The sequence below is a fragment of the Gymnoscopelus braueri genome, assembly GCF_963280865.1.
Source record: "Gymnoscopelus braueri genome assembly, chromosome: 10".
NCBI lineage: Eukaryota > Metazoa > Chordata > Actinopteri > Myctophiformes > Myctophidae > Gymnoscopelus > Gymnoscopelus braueri.
The window spans coordinates 31,699,398-31,718,484 of record NC_137611.1 but is presented as its reverse complement, the minus strand read 5'-3'; the positions used below and the strand labels follow the sequence as shown (position 1 = coordinate 31,718,484).

The 19,087-nt window shown below is 41.5% G+C and overlaps 1 protein-coding gene across 2 annotated transcripts in view; it reads right to left on the bottom strand.

Annotated features, from left to right (window-relative positions):
- The window catches only part of LOC308093875 (epidermal retinol dehydrogenase 2-like), a 30,368-nt gene extending 11,577 nt beyond the window's left edge, over positions 1 to 18,791 (bottom strand). The window contains exons 1-6 of one of the 2 annotated variants that reach the window (XM_080440255.1): positions 18,495 to 18,791; positions 16,991 to 17,333; positions 14,690 to 14,821; positions 13,065 to 13,164; positions 11,015 to 11,159; positions 6,681 to 6,806 (exon numbers count right to left, since the gene is read on the bottom strand). In XM_080440255.1, the coding sequence (XP_080296381.1) occupies positions 6,681 to 6,806; positions 11,015 to 11,159; positions 13,065 to 13,164; positions 14,690 to 14,821; positions 16,991 to 17,311 (824 nt within the window). In that variant the 5' untranslated portion in view covers positions 17,312 to 17,333; positions 18,495 to 18,791. The remainder of the gene's footprint in view (positions 1 to 6,680; positions 6,807 to 11,014; positions 11,160 to 13,064; positions 13,165 to 14,689; positions 14,822 to 16,990; positions 17,334 to 18,494) is intronic. The other variant, XM_080440254.1, reaches the window with a different exon arrangement.
- Between the last annotated feature and the right edge of the window lie 296 nt (positions 18,792 to 19,087).

Below are 19,087 nucleotides of genomic sequence, written 5' to 3'. Positions count from 1 at the left end.
GGTCGCTGTCTATATTGTCGAAGACGCCCAGGTAAAAGCCATACAGGGTGGTCAGCTTCCAGTACATAGTGCTACAAAAAAATAAAGAGAGGAAGAGGACAGAATACTGAGATCACTTTCAATCAAACAAACAAAATGTGTACACATTTTGGGTTGATTGTGTGTTTTTGATAATGGATCAAGTTTTTTTGGGACACATGACTTAAGTGGGGACAAAATTGGTAGTCCCACTCAGTTTAGATTTTCCTGCAGGTTAATAACCTCATTCTGGTAAATCTCTCTCCACACTGATAGGCAGTCTCTTAAACAACTTAGCACTATATACGATACGATACGATAATACGATACGATAATACTTTATTGTCAGTTCACACTGAAATTTGTCTTGCGACCCAGCAGCCATGTATGCAACAATAAACAGTACACACATTTGACATGACATAAGAAAACAAAACAAAATACATACATAAAGACATACAAAGACAAGAGCAATGTCCACCTCTCAGCCTACCCCAAGCCTACAACTCCTGATTAACCCATTGATACCTGGAACGCATCTGTGTCACTTTAGAGGTCTTTGGCTATTCAAAAATAGCAGATATACAAGCTCATAGTGCGGCACCGAGTGCCGCGCTACGAGCTTGTAGATCTGCTATTTTTAAAAAATCTTGAATTTTTATTTTTTAGATTTTTTTTCCAAAAAACAGTTTTTTTTAAAGAATCGCCTCAGGTCTTAATGGGTTAAGCCTCAATGTCGTCTGATGGACAAAGGACCTCTTCAGTTTGACCTTATTGTATGTAGGAACACTGTATCTCCTTCCTGAAGGCAGCAACCTATATTCTCCATACAAAGCATGGCTTGTGTTTGAAGTGATATTCCTTGCCAACCTTATCATACTGTCATTATACGTAGATGTATAGAGCCTCTGAAGTGGTTGTCCAACAATCTTTGAACAAATGTTCAGTTGCTGCAGCAGTTGTGACTTTAAGGCTACAGACAGACATCCATACCAGGTGGTACTACAGTACTGAAGAACACTCATAATAACAGAAGTGAAAAACAAAAGAAGAATCTGTCTACTAGCACCAAAAGATCTCAGGCGGCGAAGGAAATAGACTATTTGCTTTGTCTTCTTACCCACTGATTCAATCTGGTCTTTCCACGACAGAAGGTGGTCAATTACTACTCCTAGGTATGTATACGAACATACCTGGTTGATCTGTTCACTATGAATAGTAATGGGGGATCTGTGTATCTCTAGTGGGGCACCAAAAACAATCTCCTCTGTCTTTTTTGTGTTAATGATAAGAGCGTTGTTATCACTCCACTCCACCACCTTATTTACTCTGTGTTGGTGCAGTCCAGGATCACTGGAACTATCCAAAAGAGAAATCAAAACTGTATCATCAGAGTACTTTAGAATGTATTGGTCTGGTTTGTCAGTGCGACATTCAGACAGACATTCCTCAGTACGACAGCTGTCAGTATAAAGGGTATATAGTTTGTTGTATTGCTCCCGATGAGCAGGTTGGCGCCTTGCATGGTTTCCTCCGCCATCGGTGAATGAATGTGTGTGTGAATGGGTGAATGTAATGCACAATCTATGTAAAGCGCTTTGGATAAAAGCGCTATATAAATGCACCATTTACCATTAATAGTTTGTTGTATGATGAATAGCGAAAATAGCTGCTCCCGCTCTTTTTGAATTTTATGGACTTTTTTTACACTTTTGCCTATAATGACATACCCAAAATAGGGCCGATAGGTTGAAAGTGGTTAAAGGACATTACGCTCACAATGAACTCTCTATGCTGCCATATGCAAATCCCCCTCCACCCCCAGCCTGCACCACTGCTTTGGTTCTGCTCTACATGAATACTTATTGGATTTCACCCCACGACTAGCCTGAGGCTACGAGCTCAATCCATGGTCTTGAAGGGCGGACCCAAACACAGCCGCCTGGATTTGTGCGTGGCTTCCTATTGCTTCACCAATCTATGTCCCCGCCTCCCCTCCCCTCCCCCCCTCGGCCTGTGCACGGAGCACGCTGACGTCACCAAATTTAGAGCGACGCCCCTCTGCACTCTGATTGGTTAGGAGATAACAAGGTCCAAGACCATCGTTTCTGCATCGCTCCCCCAGGCTTTTTTTCTTTTGTAACAAAAAAAAAAGCCTGGGTTTCCGAGGCTACCCCACGACTGACACAGCCCTGGATAGGCAACCAGGCCAAGCGGAGATCTGCACTCCAAGGAGCACACTTTTCAAGTTGCATTTCAACTGATGATAGAAGAGAGAATAGATAGAAGAGAGAATAAACGGACATAGTTGAGAGGAAAATAAGGGATCTAGTGAAATGGGTTTTATAAAAGGGAAGGGCTAACTGATGACAAAACTTTGCCGGTTTTCAACATAAATCCCATTGTTCCCATGTGAGGAGATCAGTAAAATAATGTGCCAAAAAATAAACAATGGGTTGGCGAAAGGGCCTTTCTGTGTGGAGTTTGCATGTTCTCCCCATGTCCCCTAGGGTAGGGTACCGTCACAAAAAACATACAGTAATCCTGGTCTCTATACTGCCTCCCCCTGGTGGCGCCTGATGGAGGGGAAAGGAACTGGTTGGAATAACGTCTTCCTTCCACGCGCTACGTCCTACCGGGGAAACTCCCCATGTCAGGCGATAAGAAGCGGTCTGCTCACTCCTCATGTATTGAAGGAAGCATGAGCTGAGTTCGGGGCAATTGGCATTCCAGGGAAATTGAAAGGGGAGCGCTTGTTTTTACCACCCACCCAGGCAATTCTGTAGAACCAACGTTAGAGGGCAATGAAGCCACACGCATGCGCGCGCGCGCGCGCGTGCGTGCGTGCGTGCGTGCGTGCGTGCGTGCGTGCGTGCGTGCGTGCGTGCGTGCGTGCGTGCGTGCGTGCGTGTATGCACACGCACACATGTGTGTCGTCGTGGATAGTAACCCATAAAAAGTTATATTCTCCCCCTATCGGGTTACAACTCGGACGGCGCTGAGTCGACTCGGCAGAGCTTGAGGCCGAGGAGACGCGCCCGAGCGCGCGAGTGCCTGCGCCGACCGTCATGGACAATAACTATTATCACGTGCAGTCCACGTCGCATCAAAGCCCCACCTCGCGCCTCCTCCTCCTCGCGCCGCCTCGTATCAAAGCCCCGCGCCTCCTCCTCTGAGAGAGAGAGTGAGAGAGTCTGATACGAGGCTGCGCGAGGAGGAGGCGCGAAGTGGGGCTTTGATACGAGGCGGCGCCTCCTCGCGAAGCGGGGCTTTGATACGAGGCGGCGCCTCCTCGTGAAGCGGGGCTTTGATACGAGGCGGCGCCTCCTCGCGAAGCGGGGCTTTGATACGAGGCGGCGCCTTCTCGCGAGCCTCGCGTAAAAAGCAGGAGTGTCTACTCTAAAAGTAGTGACAATTTAACTGACAAAAAAGTATTTCAGAAGAAAATATTAGGCATAATGCAGTGATAACTATTAATTATGGTTAGTAGGGGTGGAAAATATAATCGATTCAGCAATTAATCGCGATTCGGACATGGACGATTATAGAATCGATTCAAAAAAATCGATTCAAAAAAATAATAATAATCATATCGTTAATTGCACAGAGCAGCAGACATATTTTGGTTGGTTATCAGAATATTGAGAAGCCTTTGTTAGAAGTCAGTATTATTTTACAAAAAAGGACAAAAAAGGATAGCTCCGATAATATATAATATTTGTTTTGTCAGCTGTGATCTGCATGGACTCTCTCGGTTAGACACCGTTGTGTGGAGAAGTACAACTCTCTCGGTTAGAGAGACACCGTTGTGTGGAGAAGTATATGCAATCCCCGGCCAGTCGCCCCAAAACACACTCGCCCCGGGACTAATCCGGCGACCTCGGAACGGCCGCCTCCGCGGAAAAAATGGGGGCGACTATGTTTTGGGGCGAGGCTTCCAGTTACCAACACGAGCCGTAAAAACGAAAATGAAACACAACTCTACTTTCTGCAAATCCCCGATGCGCATTGCAAGCTTGACAACGCTGGGATGCATGTCCCGCAGTCTCACCAGGTCATGCACTTAGTTTGTGTTGCTGTCAAATCTAGATAATAAACCTTGTGTCAGGTATGTTTATATCACCACCAGTCAGTCAATCAATGCAATTTGAAATGTGAGTTCGCTACCCACGAGCATTAGTGAGTTAGTTAGGAAGGAGGGTAGGAAGGGGGCGACGACGGCCCGAGAGGGTGATTATCTCGCAGCGCCATTATTTATTATTTTATTATCTCTATTAGGCAGTGTCTGTAAAAAAAAGAAAAGTTGGATGGGTGTGTTTTGCCAAACTGCTACTCTGCTTCAACTTCACCTCCTAGCAAACCTGTTATCTTAGTCCTGAAAAATAATATCCATTGGAACTTCCATTATGGAAGTGATCTGTTTTACAATTCTTCGTTGTAAACTAGTTTGGTCAGTGAGAGGTGCACGGGAGCAGAAAGACAGTCTTGTCTCATCATCTCTGTTCATTGACAGCGCGCCGTCACGTTACTATAGTAACCCGACACCGGCACTGCACGTGTTGCAGCCTCGTTGTACGACGGACCGACGGTGTCGTGCACCAAAAATGGCAGATCGACAAGCTCACAATGCGTCGCGGACGCAAGGCATTGAGAGCTTGTAGATCTGCTATTTTCGACACGCGACCCGCTATATAAATCTAGCTTGTATGTACAGCTGGCTGCAGTCATAAATCTGCATTATGATTCAAACAGACTGTAACATCCAAATCGTTGGTTCTTGAATTATTTTTTGTTTCAGTGTACCACACTGGCTGCTGTTATAATATCTGCATTACTGTTCAAGAAGAATGTAACAAACACAGTATAAGTAAAATGATGTCATGATATACTGTATTTGGTTAGGTAAAATCTATGTTAAATCCACCTTTGCCCACTACTAGTATTTCTTACCATAAGGTGTGCTAATACTACAGATTCATATACATATTTATCGGTTATCGGTATCGGTCTTCAGAAGCAGGAAGTTATCGATATTGGTATCGGTTTCAAAAAAACAATATCGTGCACCTCTAGTTTTTCTGCAATTGTTGATGTTGGCAAATATAACCTTCCAGCTGACAGTGACACATCTCTTCCATTAGTTTTTATTATCAATAAAACATAATGGAAGTAAATTAATCGCAATAGTCGCAATTTAATTGAATCGTAGCCCTCGGAATCGGATTGAATCGTCAGGTACCTACCAATTCCCGCCTTGACTATTAATCACTAACCATTCCAAGATGTTACTGACAGGGCTTTGGGCAACATGATAAAACAAAAGAAAAAAGAATTAAGATACTGAATCTCAGATTTCCCCAGTAGATCAATCTGGCCAGTGACTTATTATAGCTCAACATGCCCCTAAAGCACCGACATGCACACACCTGGCTTTTTGCCATCTCTCAGTTATTTCACTGAACAGCCTCAGAGAAAAATATGAGGAATGTTCCTAATAATGTAAAGAGTAAAACAAACCCTGCACTAGCATCTGTTGAAGTGTGTGTGTGTGTGTGTGTGTGTGTGTGTGTGTGTGTGTGTGTATATCCTCGCTGTAGGGTGGCTTATGTCCCATATCTAAAAAAAATATTTTTCAAAAAATGGAAAAGCTAACCTGTGTGCCTAATCTAATGTAGATATTTAGTCACAAGCTCGTTAATACATTGCACTGGTTCAATAATTATAAAAACCCAAAGACACTTAACCACTTTCACTTAAAAAAAAGACATTGTGACGCGTTGTGCTTGTAGATTGGCTATTTTTGTGAGACACTGTAGTGTATGACAAAGCAGGGCATTAATAGTTGAAATACATTTCTGCCTGACAGCAACGATATGTCATCACATTTTGTCATTGAAACAATTGAGTCATTTTGCTTTACATAATTATATCATGCAGTCCTAGTCGTGACATTTTGTCCTGAACCAGTAAACCAGTACAGAGTGCTTTTACATAACAGTCATGTTTTACACCAACACCACTGCCTATAACAAGGCAAAGCCATGAAAGTGGGCACATGCGGAGAGGGGGAAGTTATGAGGGTTTTATTTATGTCTGAGCTGACCTGTGACTCCGAGCAGGTCATGACCTGTAGGGCCACATGTGGTGCTTAGCCAAGGAGAGCCTGCGGGAATCTGACTAACACATGTCAGAGGAGAGGGTGTCTACAAGGACGGGGTGCAAGAATCTTAACATGGAAGATGGAAGTGACTTGTGTATCCAAAAGTCGTCCATAATACTGTGTAAGAATATACCAAACAAATAATAAATTTGTTACTTTTAATTGTTGCATCCTTTACATTTGCAACAAGTATATTAAAATAATCTAAAAAAAGATTTAAATCCCCCAAAATTGAAGAGTGAGGGAGTGATACAGAGATTTGAAAAAAGCACAGTTTCCTGCACGGCTTAATAGCCAAGGAGGGTCCTCTTTTGCTAAGAAACATGTGATGATTCTGATGAATGACGAAGAAAGAAGTGATCAGATACCACACATGCACAACAAAGTGAGGAATAGAAAGAGTGTGTGTGAAAAGGGGAGAAAGAGAGTGTCACATACCGGTAGAAAGCCAGATACACACACACACACACAAGGTCAGAGATGGAGAGACAGATATACTAACTTCTTGAGTCCAGCGATGAGGTACATGCTCTTCGGCAGCAGTAGATAGATTTGGTCCGTTAGGACAGCCTGGATTATCTTCTTAGCTACGTAATTCGGGTCTAGGATTGGCAGCACTGTTGGCCATCTGATGAAAAACAAATATTATTTATAACAAGAGACATTATAACAACCGTGTCTCTCACCAAAAACATTTCATACATTATTTTCTTCATCCAAGTATAATTTAGGCTTTACAGAGCAACAGTATTAATGGTTTGTTTTCAAAGTCATCATCCACCTTCTGTACCTTTCAATAAATGCTCACTCAAACGCACCAAGGAGCTCAGAAGTAGGCTATTCTTCCTTTCTTCAATTAAACCACCCAGAGAAGGTCCATTAACCAGGGTGATTTTTGTATGCATGGGTCATTAAGACAGACACAAAGTGCCTCAATTAAACAGACAGCGAAACTCATAAACAATTATTAATACTAGATACCCAAAATACGAATAGGCTCTACTAATTAAGCCCGAGCCGCAACACAAATGAAGACCGAGCCGCAACACAGAGCTGTTGGGGTGATGGGGTCACACCAGGTCTTGGGCTACACGTACAGGGACAAGACTAGTAGGGCAATATGGATTAAAAGTTGGGCATACAAGTTTTATAAACCAAAACAATATTCCATCTCTCTCCAGTGTTACAGTTCTCCCCCTAATATCTTACATTACACTCATATAGAAATGTTCATATCGTTGATTAAAGTATATTTATGTTACAGGAGAATATGATGTGTTGCCCAGCCTTGGCTACATGCTAGCGGGTGCGGCTTTAGGGGATGATAGATGATCGAAGGAAGGAGGGAATTTATATAAATGGATTGATGATGAGGGAGAGATGGAGTGACAGACAAAGTGCTTATAGAAGGACAATGAATTGGTGGACATAGACTACAGGACTACATGGACTACTAGCACATTTTGTATTACACGACAAACTGACGTTAGGTGTCCGATTCATGCCTGAGGCACTGTTTTAACCCGTTTATTACACATTTAGCCTGTGTCTTCTCTATCACGCACACACAACTGCCATAATCGGCTTCATTTGCATTCTCTCTGCTACACACGGGATGACTGAGAACTGTGCAACATGTGCCCTAGGCTAGGAAACGCATGTTACATGTTTCCTCTTTTATCTTCACAGACAGACTAACTCCTGAGACTAGAAACCTCTGTGGCTGAACAAAAAAGGAAGTCAAAGCCAAAGGGACTCATTCACGAAACATGCTTACGATCATATTTGGTCTTAAAGCACTCGTGTTAGCGTTTCCACAAGTGTAGTCTGACTCATCATTCTTCATCTTAGCTGAATCTGCTGAATGAGTTTGTTGGTACACACAAAACTCCATGTCTTCTCTGAGAAAACATGTGAAGACGCACAAATGCCTTATTATTTATTGCTAAATCAATTACAGTAATGACAAATCAAAATGTTTCAGTGCCCCACAAAAAATAATAATTGGCCTGTTCAATTATCTATTGCTTTGTATTGTATTGTATCTGAAGGATGCATAATTGAGCTTATACAAGTTCATATAAGCTATATGAAGGCCGATTCATATAGCCTAGATATTTACACTGTATGTATTAGCCGAGGGCCGATTTACACATGGATAGGAAGCATAAACTGTCGGTGAAAAAGTACTAATTTATCCAAAGTAGCGGGGGTGACGTCGGGACTTCGGTACTCGATGTCGTTGCTTAAACTTTGAAAAACTTCAGTTTGCTTGATACTGCCGAATCAAGACTTTATTATTTAAAACGTGTGCTATTTCACCTTACAGGACAAGATGTAATGTATTTAACATTGGTATATATGTAATATGTTCCGAGTTCTGAGTACACATTCGCAAAAGTCAGGCTATACATTATAAATAATCAAGTATTATTTCAATATATGACTAACATGGATGAGATCAACTGAATTTGATAAAAGTGCGACAGAATTGCAACCATTTATGCTATTTTTTTATCTTAATTGTCTATGACTGTCATCTTAAATCCCTTTCCCTTCATCCTCACTTTCACCACCTCCTCCTACCCTCTTTCCTAGATCCCTCTCTCTTCCATGTCTCTTTCCACATCTACACTGCCGTTCCTTTCTCTTTACTCTTCCTCCTCTTAAAGCATTTTAAAGCCTCTTTGGGCTATTGGCTGTCATGGCTGGGCTATAAAACCCAGCAGCTAACGTGGCCTAATGGACTTTCTTTCTATACGTGCGCACACACAAACCCATAAAGGCAACCAAGAAAATCTATAGGGAGCCATTATCACAGAGCATTCTTGATAATCTACTACTAAACAGCCCTTTTACAGCAGTGATGACTCAATAAGAAATGAAGAGGGGGAAAGAGAAAGGAGTGACAGTGGGAGAGGGAAGAGAGAGGAAAGACAGAGGAGACACAAAGAGAGAGAAAGAGAAAAGAGAGAGGAGAGAGAGAAGAGCCAGAGAGCGGATAAACTGAGAGGAAACAGAGATAGAGAACAGACAAAGGGAGAGAGGACAGTGAGGAGAGGAAAAGTGAGAAAGGTAAAAACTCAAATACAAAAGTGAAGTGTGACAAATTTACACGCAAACATACAGACAGACAGACGCAGAGAAAGACAAATGCAAGTCCATCAGATCAAATTTGTTTGTTTGAAGAGACGCCAGGTTGATTGAGATGATAATAGCCAATTCACCATGAGTCATGATGGCACTACAATCATTAACTTATTGATTCAGTGGGCACAGAGGCAATATACCAGTCCATCAAGTTCTTCTGAGGTGTCATCCTATATTAAAATTGGCTAATGGGAGCCGGTGGACCACGGCCACGTCGCTCTGACTCAGAGTCCATAAACAAACAAAGATAAGTTCAGATTTAGGAAGGACCATAGCCAGGTCACTCTGACATAACCATAAACAAACCTGTTAGTATGTTTTGTTAACTGATAGTATATTTGCTTGCAACTATATAGTTTAAGGCCTCTATCCTTCTCCATGATTTATAATGACTAGGAACAGATGTTCCTGAGACCATGTCTACTCTAGTATAGGAGGCTCATTGTCCAGCTATTTTCATGGAATGCTTATTTGACTTAGACCGGAGTAAAGGTCAATCTAAAACAGGGGTGGGCAACTTTGATGATGGAGACGGCCACTATATTTCCACACTCACTCCAGAGTGAGTGTTGCATATAGTACTGTCGGGCAGAAACCTCTAATCTCCGTATTTTTACTTTTTTTGTAATTAATGCCCCAACTAGTCGACTAGTATAACCACTAGCGACTCTGTTGGTACTAGTTGGGGAAAAAAAAAAAAAAAAAAAAATGTAATTTGTTTTAATGCCATAGTAATGGCCCATCTTACTATTATTATTATCCTCCTGACTTTATTTTTTATCAAAAGTATGCCCAATAAAAGCCTATTATTGGGCAATGGGGATCCTTGGAGACGCTGCTGTGGTGCTGTGCCAGAAGCACTTCCCTTAAAACTTGGCAGGAGGATAATAATAATAGTAATATAGTAGTAGGACGGCATTAACCCATTAACTGCCAGACGTATTTTCATATTTTTTTTTACCAGTGCCAGAGTTTTTCATTGAAAAAAGGAGCCGAAATACAGATTTTTTAAGTTTTAAGTTAACAAGGAAGTGGATAGGAGTCTAGATCTTTGACTAATCATATCTCCTTGGTCTTTGGGTCAAATTGGAAAAATATATATATAAAAAAGAATTAAAAAAAATATATATCACTTCACGTAGATCTACGCGATTGGCACGTGGCGGCTTTAAATAGGTTCGCGTAGATCTACATGATTGGCAGTGAATCAGTTAAAACAATGCCCCCCCTTAAACCCCCCCCCCCTTTTTTTTTTTTTTTATGTAAATTTCGACTAGTCGACTACTACTTGGTCAAATGAGTCGACTAGTAAAAATCATTAGTTGTGAATGCCCTACTCTACGCAAACATGCTGAAGTAGCCAAGTAGCCAGAACAGAAATGATCAAAATCCTATTAAAAACATTAAGCAATAATTTCCACTTTGGCCATATAAAAGCCAAAGTTGCATTAGTTTTACAAACACAGGATATGGTGTTATTATCCAAAGTGCAATGGACTCTGCATGGCAGGGACGTCCTCCTCCCTGAGCCAAGCTTGCGCCTGACCGCATACCTGAATGGGACTAAGTGTTACAATCCTTGTTTATTATTAGAGGAATCTGGGGAGAGGACATTCTGTATTGTGAAATGATTATCATGTTAGACCAATATGTGACCTTTTTGTGGAATCCAGTGTGGTGACCTACTTGGTTTGAGCACCGTCGAACATGCCGGTGTTGATGAAATAGGGGCAGACAATGGTGGTTTTCACGCCATCTTTCCCCGTTGCAAGGAGCTCTAGGCCAACTGACTCAGCAAAACCCACCGCTGCAAACTTGCTGGCACAGTAGTCTGAAGGAGGGTGGGGTTTAACGTCACAGGAAGGACAACAAATAAGAGTTAGAAAGGTGTATTCAAATATTTCATACATAGACAAGGTTATATCACATGCAAACGAAATGAAAACAAGTGGTGTAGTAGTCAGGGAAGCTGGAACCATGGCATCTGAGGATGACTGCAGGTACTTTTTTGTTGTTGTTGATTAAGTAGCGGTTTAAAAAAAATAAAGCACTTCTTACGGTTCTCGAGACACGTGAACTACAGTACAGACACGCACAGACTGACACGCGCACAGAGATTTCACAAGGTTTTCAGATCAGTCATGTTCTCACTTCTTTATTCTAGTCTAAATAAAGAAATAACATAGCAGAGCCAGCTCTCATGACCTTAAGTCACTTTAGACAAACCTTTCAACCCATTCCTGTTTGATGTATAGAGCAGACCCTGTACAGAAATATATCTGTCCACTGCTGTACCCCCATATCATTTCATGCCATATTATTTTTAGCAGTGCATTTAATTCAATGTACCAGGCAAACCTTTGGCTTACAGCCCGACAGGGCAGAGTAAAAGGGTTGCTGAGAGATACTGAGTCAACCTCGCCCACTATCTGTCCCTCCTGATTTGGGTGAAAAGTCAACAGGGTTCTGCAGAGTGAAGGTCTATTAAATATTAATCTCTTCTACTCAAGGCCAGAACAATCTGGCACCAGCAGGTCTTCGCTCTCACTGATGGAACGTTAATGAAGCTACCGCACGTGCGGTATACAGGAATTCTAGCAGGCTTGAGAAGCTCACTGTCGGCCACTGTATTGCAGAAAGAATGGGATACCATTTATATAGCCATCAGCTGTTCAGCATTTGATGATAGGTACACAATTCTTTTTTCTGATATTCTAAATTAAATTAATTTCATAACTCATTATGAAGCCTAATCAAGTGCACACAATCGTAATACCTTCTAATAGAAATGATGCACTGTCATTTCAAACGCTTATCAATAGTTACAATCCTATAATCTCAAATGGTAGTTGGGACTGTTTGGAGGACAATACTCCAGCTACAGCCTGCATGAAAAGGGTTTGCTGAAAACTGTACTAACTTGACTTTGTACGGTGATCATAGACCACACAAATAAACCCAGCTAGGGTTGAGAAATCCTTTCATGGTGTCCCATGGAATCAACCTTTACCAGTTCATCCTCTAATGCTTCTATTGAGTGGCATTAATGTTTTTTTCTCTGGGTTAAATAATAAATTACAAGAAAAGCTAAATGGAACAACAGGTAATATCACTGTCTGGAACATAGATCTAAAGGATTATAACGTCTGCATAAATTGGCAGAATGTATGGAATTAGTATTCTAATAAAGGATTTTATTTGTCACCCAGGAAACTGCCAAATAAACATTTTACAAAGTCCTCTATGTTCCTTATGTCCGCAAAAAGCCATGGGAACATATGTACATATAATGTGGGAATGTTCAGGAGTACTAGCTTTTTGGGCCAAGGTTGCATCATTTCTCACTGACATACGGAGATAAATATACCTTGTTTACCACACATTTGTCCTCCGGCCCTAGCCAAAAAAGTCTGTCCCCCTTTCGTCCATACATGGGCATAGACACAGGCTGACACGTCATGTGAAGTCCGGTGACGTAGTGCTCTGATCTTATAAAGTACTTATTCTGGGTCTGGCAGAACCAGGTCTCCTGGTCTTGTTTTTAGAATACACACCCAATTATGGCAAAGGAAGTACAAAAATGCAGTGAAATACAGGAAAAGTAACAGCCATAGCTGAGTGGCAAGACCGTAAGGACTTTCATGAACGGACCTGTTAAAGGAATTATCCTTATCCAACACAGTTGTGTATTATCTTCCAGTCCAATTACTGAAAGATGTCATGACAAACTACACACCTGCCAATCCGTTGATTCCTATGAGTCCTGCTGTGCTAGCGATGCTGACCAAGTGGCCATGGTTGTTGGCTATCATCGCTGGCAGGAAGGCCTTGTAGGTCTGAGGAGAGACAGAAAATATCACCCAAAAAATATACCAAAATGCCTAAATCTAGCAGTTGCATACTATAGAGATGCTTGTTCTTTTGAAGAAACAAAACAAACCTGTTAAGTGGCGTACATACTAGACGGAGATGGGGATTGACGTACGTCGGGGGTGAGGAACTGGTACGTTCTTTACGTCAGTGCATTCATAGTTTGACACGTTTCTTATGCGTGATTAGGGCCAAGAGGCTATTCATCCTCCAGAGGGAAGCAGTGAACGTACGTCAGGTACGTCAGGTTGAGCTCAGAGCTCAACCTGACGGATGACATAATCGACGGACAAACCCCCCCATCCCCCCTCCCCTTTTTGGTCTTCCCCTCCGTTCCTTATGCTTACTTAAGGGTCTTACGTCGAGTATGAATAGGCCTTTACGCATAAAGCCATGAATGAAACATAACATTATCTAGGGTTCAGTTGTGAGTGAGTCCTGGAGGGAAGATTAATTAACTCATGCATTACTTTAAAGATGGTCTGATGGCTATGCAAATTCTTAAATTCAAGGAGAGGTCTGACTGGCTAGACCCTTTGCAAGACTATCCTGAAAACCTACCGTTAACAAATCATATTGTACCATTTTAATGGAGCGCATAAAATACAAATGTTGGCTGCCATGGCTGGTGAAAAAAAATGGGCTTGTTAATGTATCAAGTGCCAGCTAACCATGATGCACAAAGGTTTTTTCCTCCAGATTTAAGGCCTTTTCATACCAAGGCAGAGTTTTCATATGCAAATACCTGCCGTGCTGCAATGGTGAGTATTTTTTTTTTAATGGAACCAGTTAGATTTCTTTGCCAGTTCATATACTGTATGTAAAAAAGACCAATGTAAACATATTCATAGAATTTATGCAGCTGTTGTTGATGCATAATGTATCACCAAGGTAAACAAACATCGTGTTTAATAAACTTATCATTCACGAGAAAATGTATAAATGCTGTATTAAAAGATGATGTATGGCAGAACATTGCTGAAAAGATGCGAAATATAGATGGTGTCCAATTAATGGCAATTAAAATGCTGCGACTGTCTCAAACTTTGTTGTCTGTTACATTTGGTTAGTTTTTGTCTCTCTTCTGGGAGCACCTTTCTGAGCGTTTAAATATTTTATTTTGTAGTAATAAAAAATGTAAAAAATAATTCAGAGTTGGTGTGTTAGGTTTGAGTACAACAAAATCGCACGCATACTTTTTCATCTTGTGAACTCATATGGACTGTGAAAAAGCCTTGAGTAGAAGCTTACTATCAGGCAAGCTTTTGACAACATGCTTTAAAGCCTTGGACTTCAACATTGGGTTAATCTCTTTCATACACAAAAAGCCTTGAATGTCTGTGGATAAAAAAATGCAAAAAAAAGAAAAACTAACTTGAGGCTACTATGGCAACAGTCATGCATGTACATAAGCACAGGGAATAATCAATATATTAAACAAGACTATTATGTAGTAATCATAACTGTACATATCCAGTATGGTCTACTGACCCAGAAGTGAGCCATTGTGTTGACTTCCATCGTTTTCTCAATGAGAGAGTCTGGAGCATCCATGAACTTCTTCCCCGTCACAATGCCAGCATTATTCACCAGGATGCTGACATCTCCCACCTCACGCTTCACCTGCAAGGGTCAAAGATAACGGTTACATAACCCAAAACAAAGATTATCATTAAGAGGAGATATTGACAAAAGGAAATACTGATAAGGTAATTATTTACAGTGATACTTGTTAACAAACAACAAAAAAGTAACTAACCACACACAAACAGGCACTCCCCTAGGGTTGGACATCACACAAGTCTAAACATAACAGTCCAACATGAGCCAACATGTTTATCAAATGGAACGCAGCTTCAGGTGAGACTTCATCCCCCGACATACTGTACAGTACAGTAGAAAGTGCTCTACAGTAGATGCTGTTGGAATATTATGGTTTCCAAAGACGGAGTCGTCGTCGAGAGAGACCCCAGTGTGTAGGGAATGTCAAGTTACAGTACATTGACTGAGACCCCAGTATGGAGGGAATAAGTTACACTGACCGAGAGCTGGGGCTGCCACGATTATGAAATTTTACGTGACGATTAAGTCACACAAATAATTGCGATTAGCAATTTAATTGTGTTTTTGTCATTGAGCACTGGAGCATATGAATAAAAATTACATTTCTGTTTGGCTTTTAGGCTTTGAAGTTACACAGGGCAGATATGACAAATAACCTATATACACAGTAGTACACACAAAGAAATGACTGGCATATTTAACTTAAAAGAATGTACATTAATAGTGGAAATAGACGATCTACAAGATGTGATGCGTTGTGTGTGAGCTTGTAGATCTGCTATTTCCACTACTTTTTGAAAATGTTCGAAACTATATGAAAGATTGTCAACATGGAAACGATTATGCAAAATAATTGCGATCATCTCAAATAATTGCAATAGACGATTATGCAATAATTGTGACGGGCCTGCAGAGAGCCCAGTGTGTATGGAATGTCAAATTACACTGACTGGACCCCAGTAGAGGTGTGGAAATAATCGATTCTAAGATGCATCACGATACGGACGTGGGCGATTCTTCATTGATGCAGTGACGTCACATAATCAATCATAGCTAACATTATTAGCTGTATTTTTATGTTGATATTTTAACTGTTTGGTTGCTACTATATATGTCTATGAAATGAATACCAAGGACCCCAAAGGAAACAAGTCCGCAAGGACTTTTTTGGACTGACCTTTTAGACAAAAGTATTATTAATGTAATTGTGATGTTTTACATTCTTTTTGCCTAATACAAATTTCAATCAATTAGGCAGCATTTATTTTAGATTTTCCAATTACTTCCGAAGGCAACAGAATAATCACCTGAATGAAATGAATGAACTGCCAACATTTGAAGGATTCGGCAGAACAAAAGCACCAGTTTCAAATAACAAATTAAGATGTATGGTTTTGGCTTGGACCACCTCACCAGACACTTTTGAAGCATCAAAGGTAGAGACATAGCTTCGGAGGGCATGGTATGTCATCCTCCCCTGACCACCTCAGGGCATTCAACGTCTGTTTACTCAATAACAGTAACACAGCTGACAATCTCATCTAGGCCACATTAGCTCGAGTTTCAAACAAACAGGACTTGAGTCCATTCGTGTTATTCCCTGTTGTACCATGGCCACAGAAAATACTAATTTCTGATGCAATGATATTGGCTGTTGATATCAGATACCAGGTGATTTACTGGTGACCGGGACTATGTTTGAGGTGTCCTGATGTCTGACAACAGCTTTTGTTCATACAGTGCTGTTTTTCTCAAATATGAAAGTAAATATATTATAATAAGGAAGAAACAACTGTTTTTTCTTTGTTAAGTGGCCATCGTACAGTATTAACAGTTTACCACATTATGAGGTGTCCCGATGTACTGTAGGAAAATAATGGAATTGGTATAGAGAGATCTTCACCACCGACTCGTTCATTATTTTCAATGGAGAATGTTGTGTATTATGGACTCTTTTCATAATAGTCATTTTGGCAGGTAAACAGCTGAAGGTAATATGTCATTCATTGTGGTTCTTTTATGCGTTTCTGTGTACAAGCCGTGTACAGACTAGATAAGCTGTCCATGCTGGCACAGTAACCCCTGACCTACATAAATGAAACACACCCACAATTATTGAGGAGAGCACATCCAGCCACATCATCACCCGGTTACAGCACAAAGCGACCTGGGTCAGTCCTTTGTGCCAGAAGCCATCAACCTTCACATGAAAGCCCGACATGCCCTCACCTGATCCGCCACCCTGTAGACCTCTGCTTTATCACTGCAGTCACACACATAATAGTGGACCTTGACTGCTCCTGCCTCCTTAGCCAGCCTAGCGGTCTCCTTCATGCCCTCCTGGTTGATGTCCCACAGCACCACCACCGTGCTCAGACGTGCAAACTCCTGCGCCATGAGGCGTCCGATCCCGCTGCCCGCTCCAGAGATCAGCACCACCTCCCCGGCCACATTCTTCCTCTTGCTGGGGATGAACATAAAGACGAAGGACTCCAGGTTGTACCAGATGGAAAGGAGCAGCACCTGGAGGGTCTCCAAGATGAAATTCATGGCGGCTGACGGATGGTGTGATCTAGTGGGCAGAGAGAAACAAAAATGATTAGATTTATTGACAAGGCGTTTCATATATTTTTTTAATCCACATAAGCCTGATTTATACTTCATCGTTTGACGATATCACTCACGGCGGAAAAATAACTGATCTACAAGCTTGTGATGTAACGTGTTGTGTAGTGAAATCACCTGGCTGTGTATAGCTTTGGGCTATGTTGCTAACCTACCACAAAACAAGGGGAATTACACCATTGTGTGTCAGAACAAGACAGATCTCCCCCGCCCCTTCACACACGCCCTAAAGACAACCAACATGCCCAGGCTACTACTGAAATGAATACATTTTACTGTGCAGTTTAGTGTACAAGGGAAAGAGCGAGGAACATACTTTTAAATATCTTTAAGAAATAATGCTCAGTTCAACAGCTTAGGCCAGAGGTCATTTGTGCAACACCTTACCCCTAAACAGTAGGGTTTTATTAGGGTGAAATGATCCTGGTGGATATAGGAACACACTGTCACACTAATGTTATGCATCTCATGCAGTGTTAAGATAATGGGTGGGGAAACCAGTTATAGCTCTCTTCAATGGAAATCAATGGTAGCTGTGTGATACCGATTATGTGATTATTTCAAATATTGGTCATGCCATGGGTAAAGGACTTGAATGGGTAGTGTATCATCTATTGGGTGTCATCATCTGGATAGAATGACAGATAGGCACATCCTGTCAAGAGAATATGCAGTGACAGCAAGGAATAAATGCCCTTGACAAAGATGAAAGGCAAATTGGCAAATTACACAAACGTACCTTAATGGTTACTTTCGATGCAGTAATGGTATTTTTTCTTTATTTTGTTTTCCTTTTTTAATTTAATTACCTGAAAACACAGAGTAGAAAATGCTCCATGTCTCCATGCTCTCTGGTGTGGGGATCATTTTGTTGGCTTCCCACCATAGTATGTATAGATTAGTTACGATTCACGATGCATCACGCTTTTAAGTTCCAAATCAGTTACTAACCGCTATTCCGCTAATCCTTGTTGAGCTTTTGGCAATTTTTAAATGTAGGCCTATAAATATATATGTCGTTAAATTAAAGTAACTATTGTGAATCCTACGAACGCAAAACTTGGCTAAAATAACTAAATAATCACGTTATTTGCGTGAGTGAACTCACTCTTACCCCCGTGTATCGTACCCCGGCGGTCTGTAGCAGCTCAGCTTCAGAGGAAATGTGATTTACGAGGTCTCTCTCACTTCTTCCTCAAGTAGAACAACGCCTCGGCTCTTTAAAAAGAAGACCTTTGCACTGCAGATAGACGTCGTCACACACCTGCAACAACACGCACCATAAAGGGCTGGGGAGTCGCGGTACCAAGCTTCCTATAAATATATATAAATACACACAAAAGTTGTGACACTTGAGCGTGTGTACCTGCTCAGTTCACTCAGGGCCGTAACGGTACTGCTCCACTGTTTACTAGTCGACTGTATTATCCCATTGGCCGAGAGGACCACCGCGCCGTGATTGGCTAGTTGGTTGTCGGTGGAGATTGTTTCAAGCTGAGGTTTATGTAGATCAGGGGTCTTCAAAAGGGGGCCCGGGACCCTTAGGGCTAGGGGGTCCTCAGAGTTACGACAGGGGGGCCGCCAAATCTTTGTGTGATTGAGGATTCTTTTGTACATTAACGCATCCCTATTCTGAGGGGAGCATTAAAATAGCAGTTGTGAGCTTGTAGATCGGCTATTTTCAGCAAAGATATTTTTTTG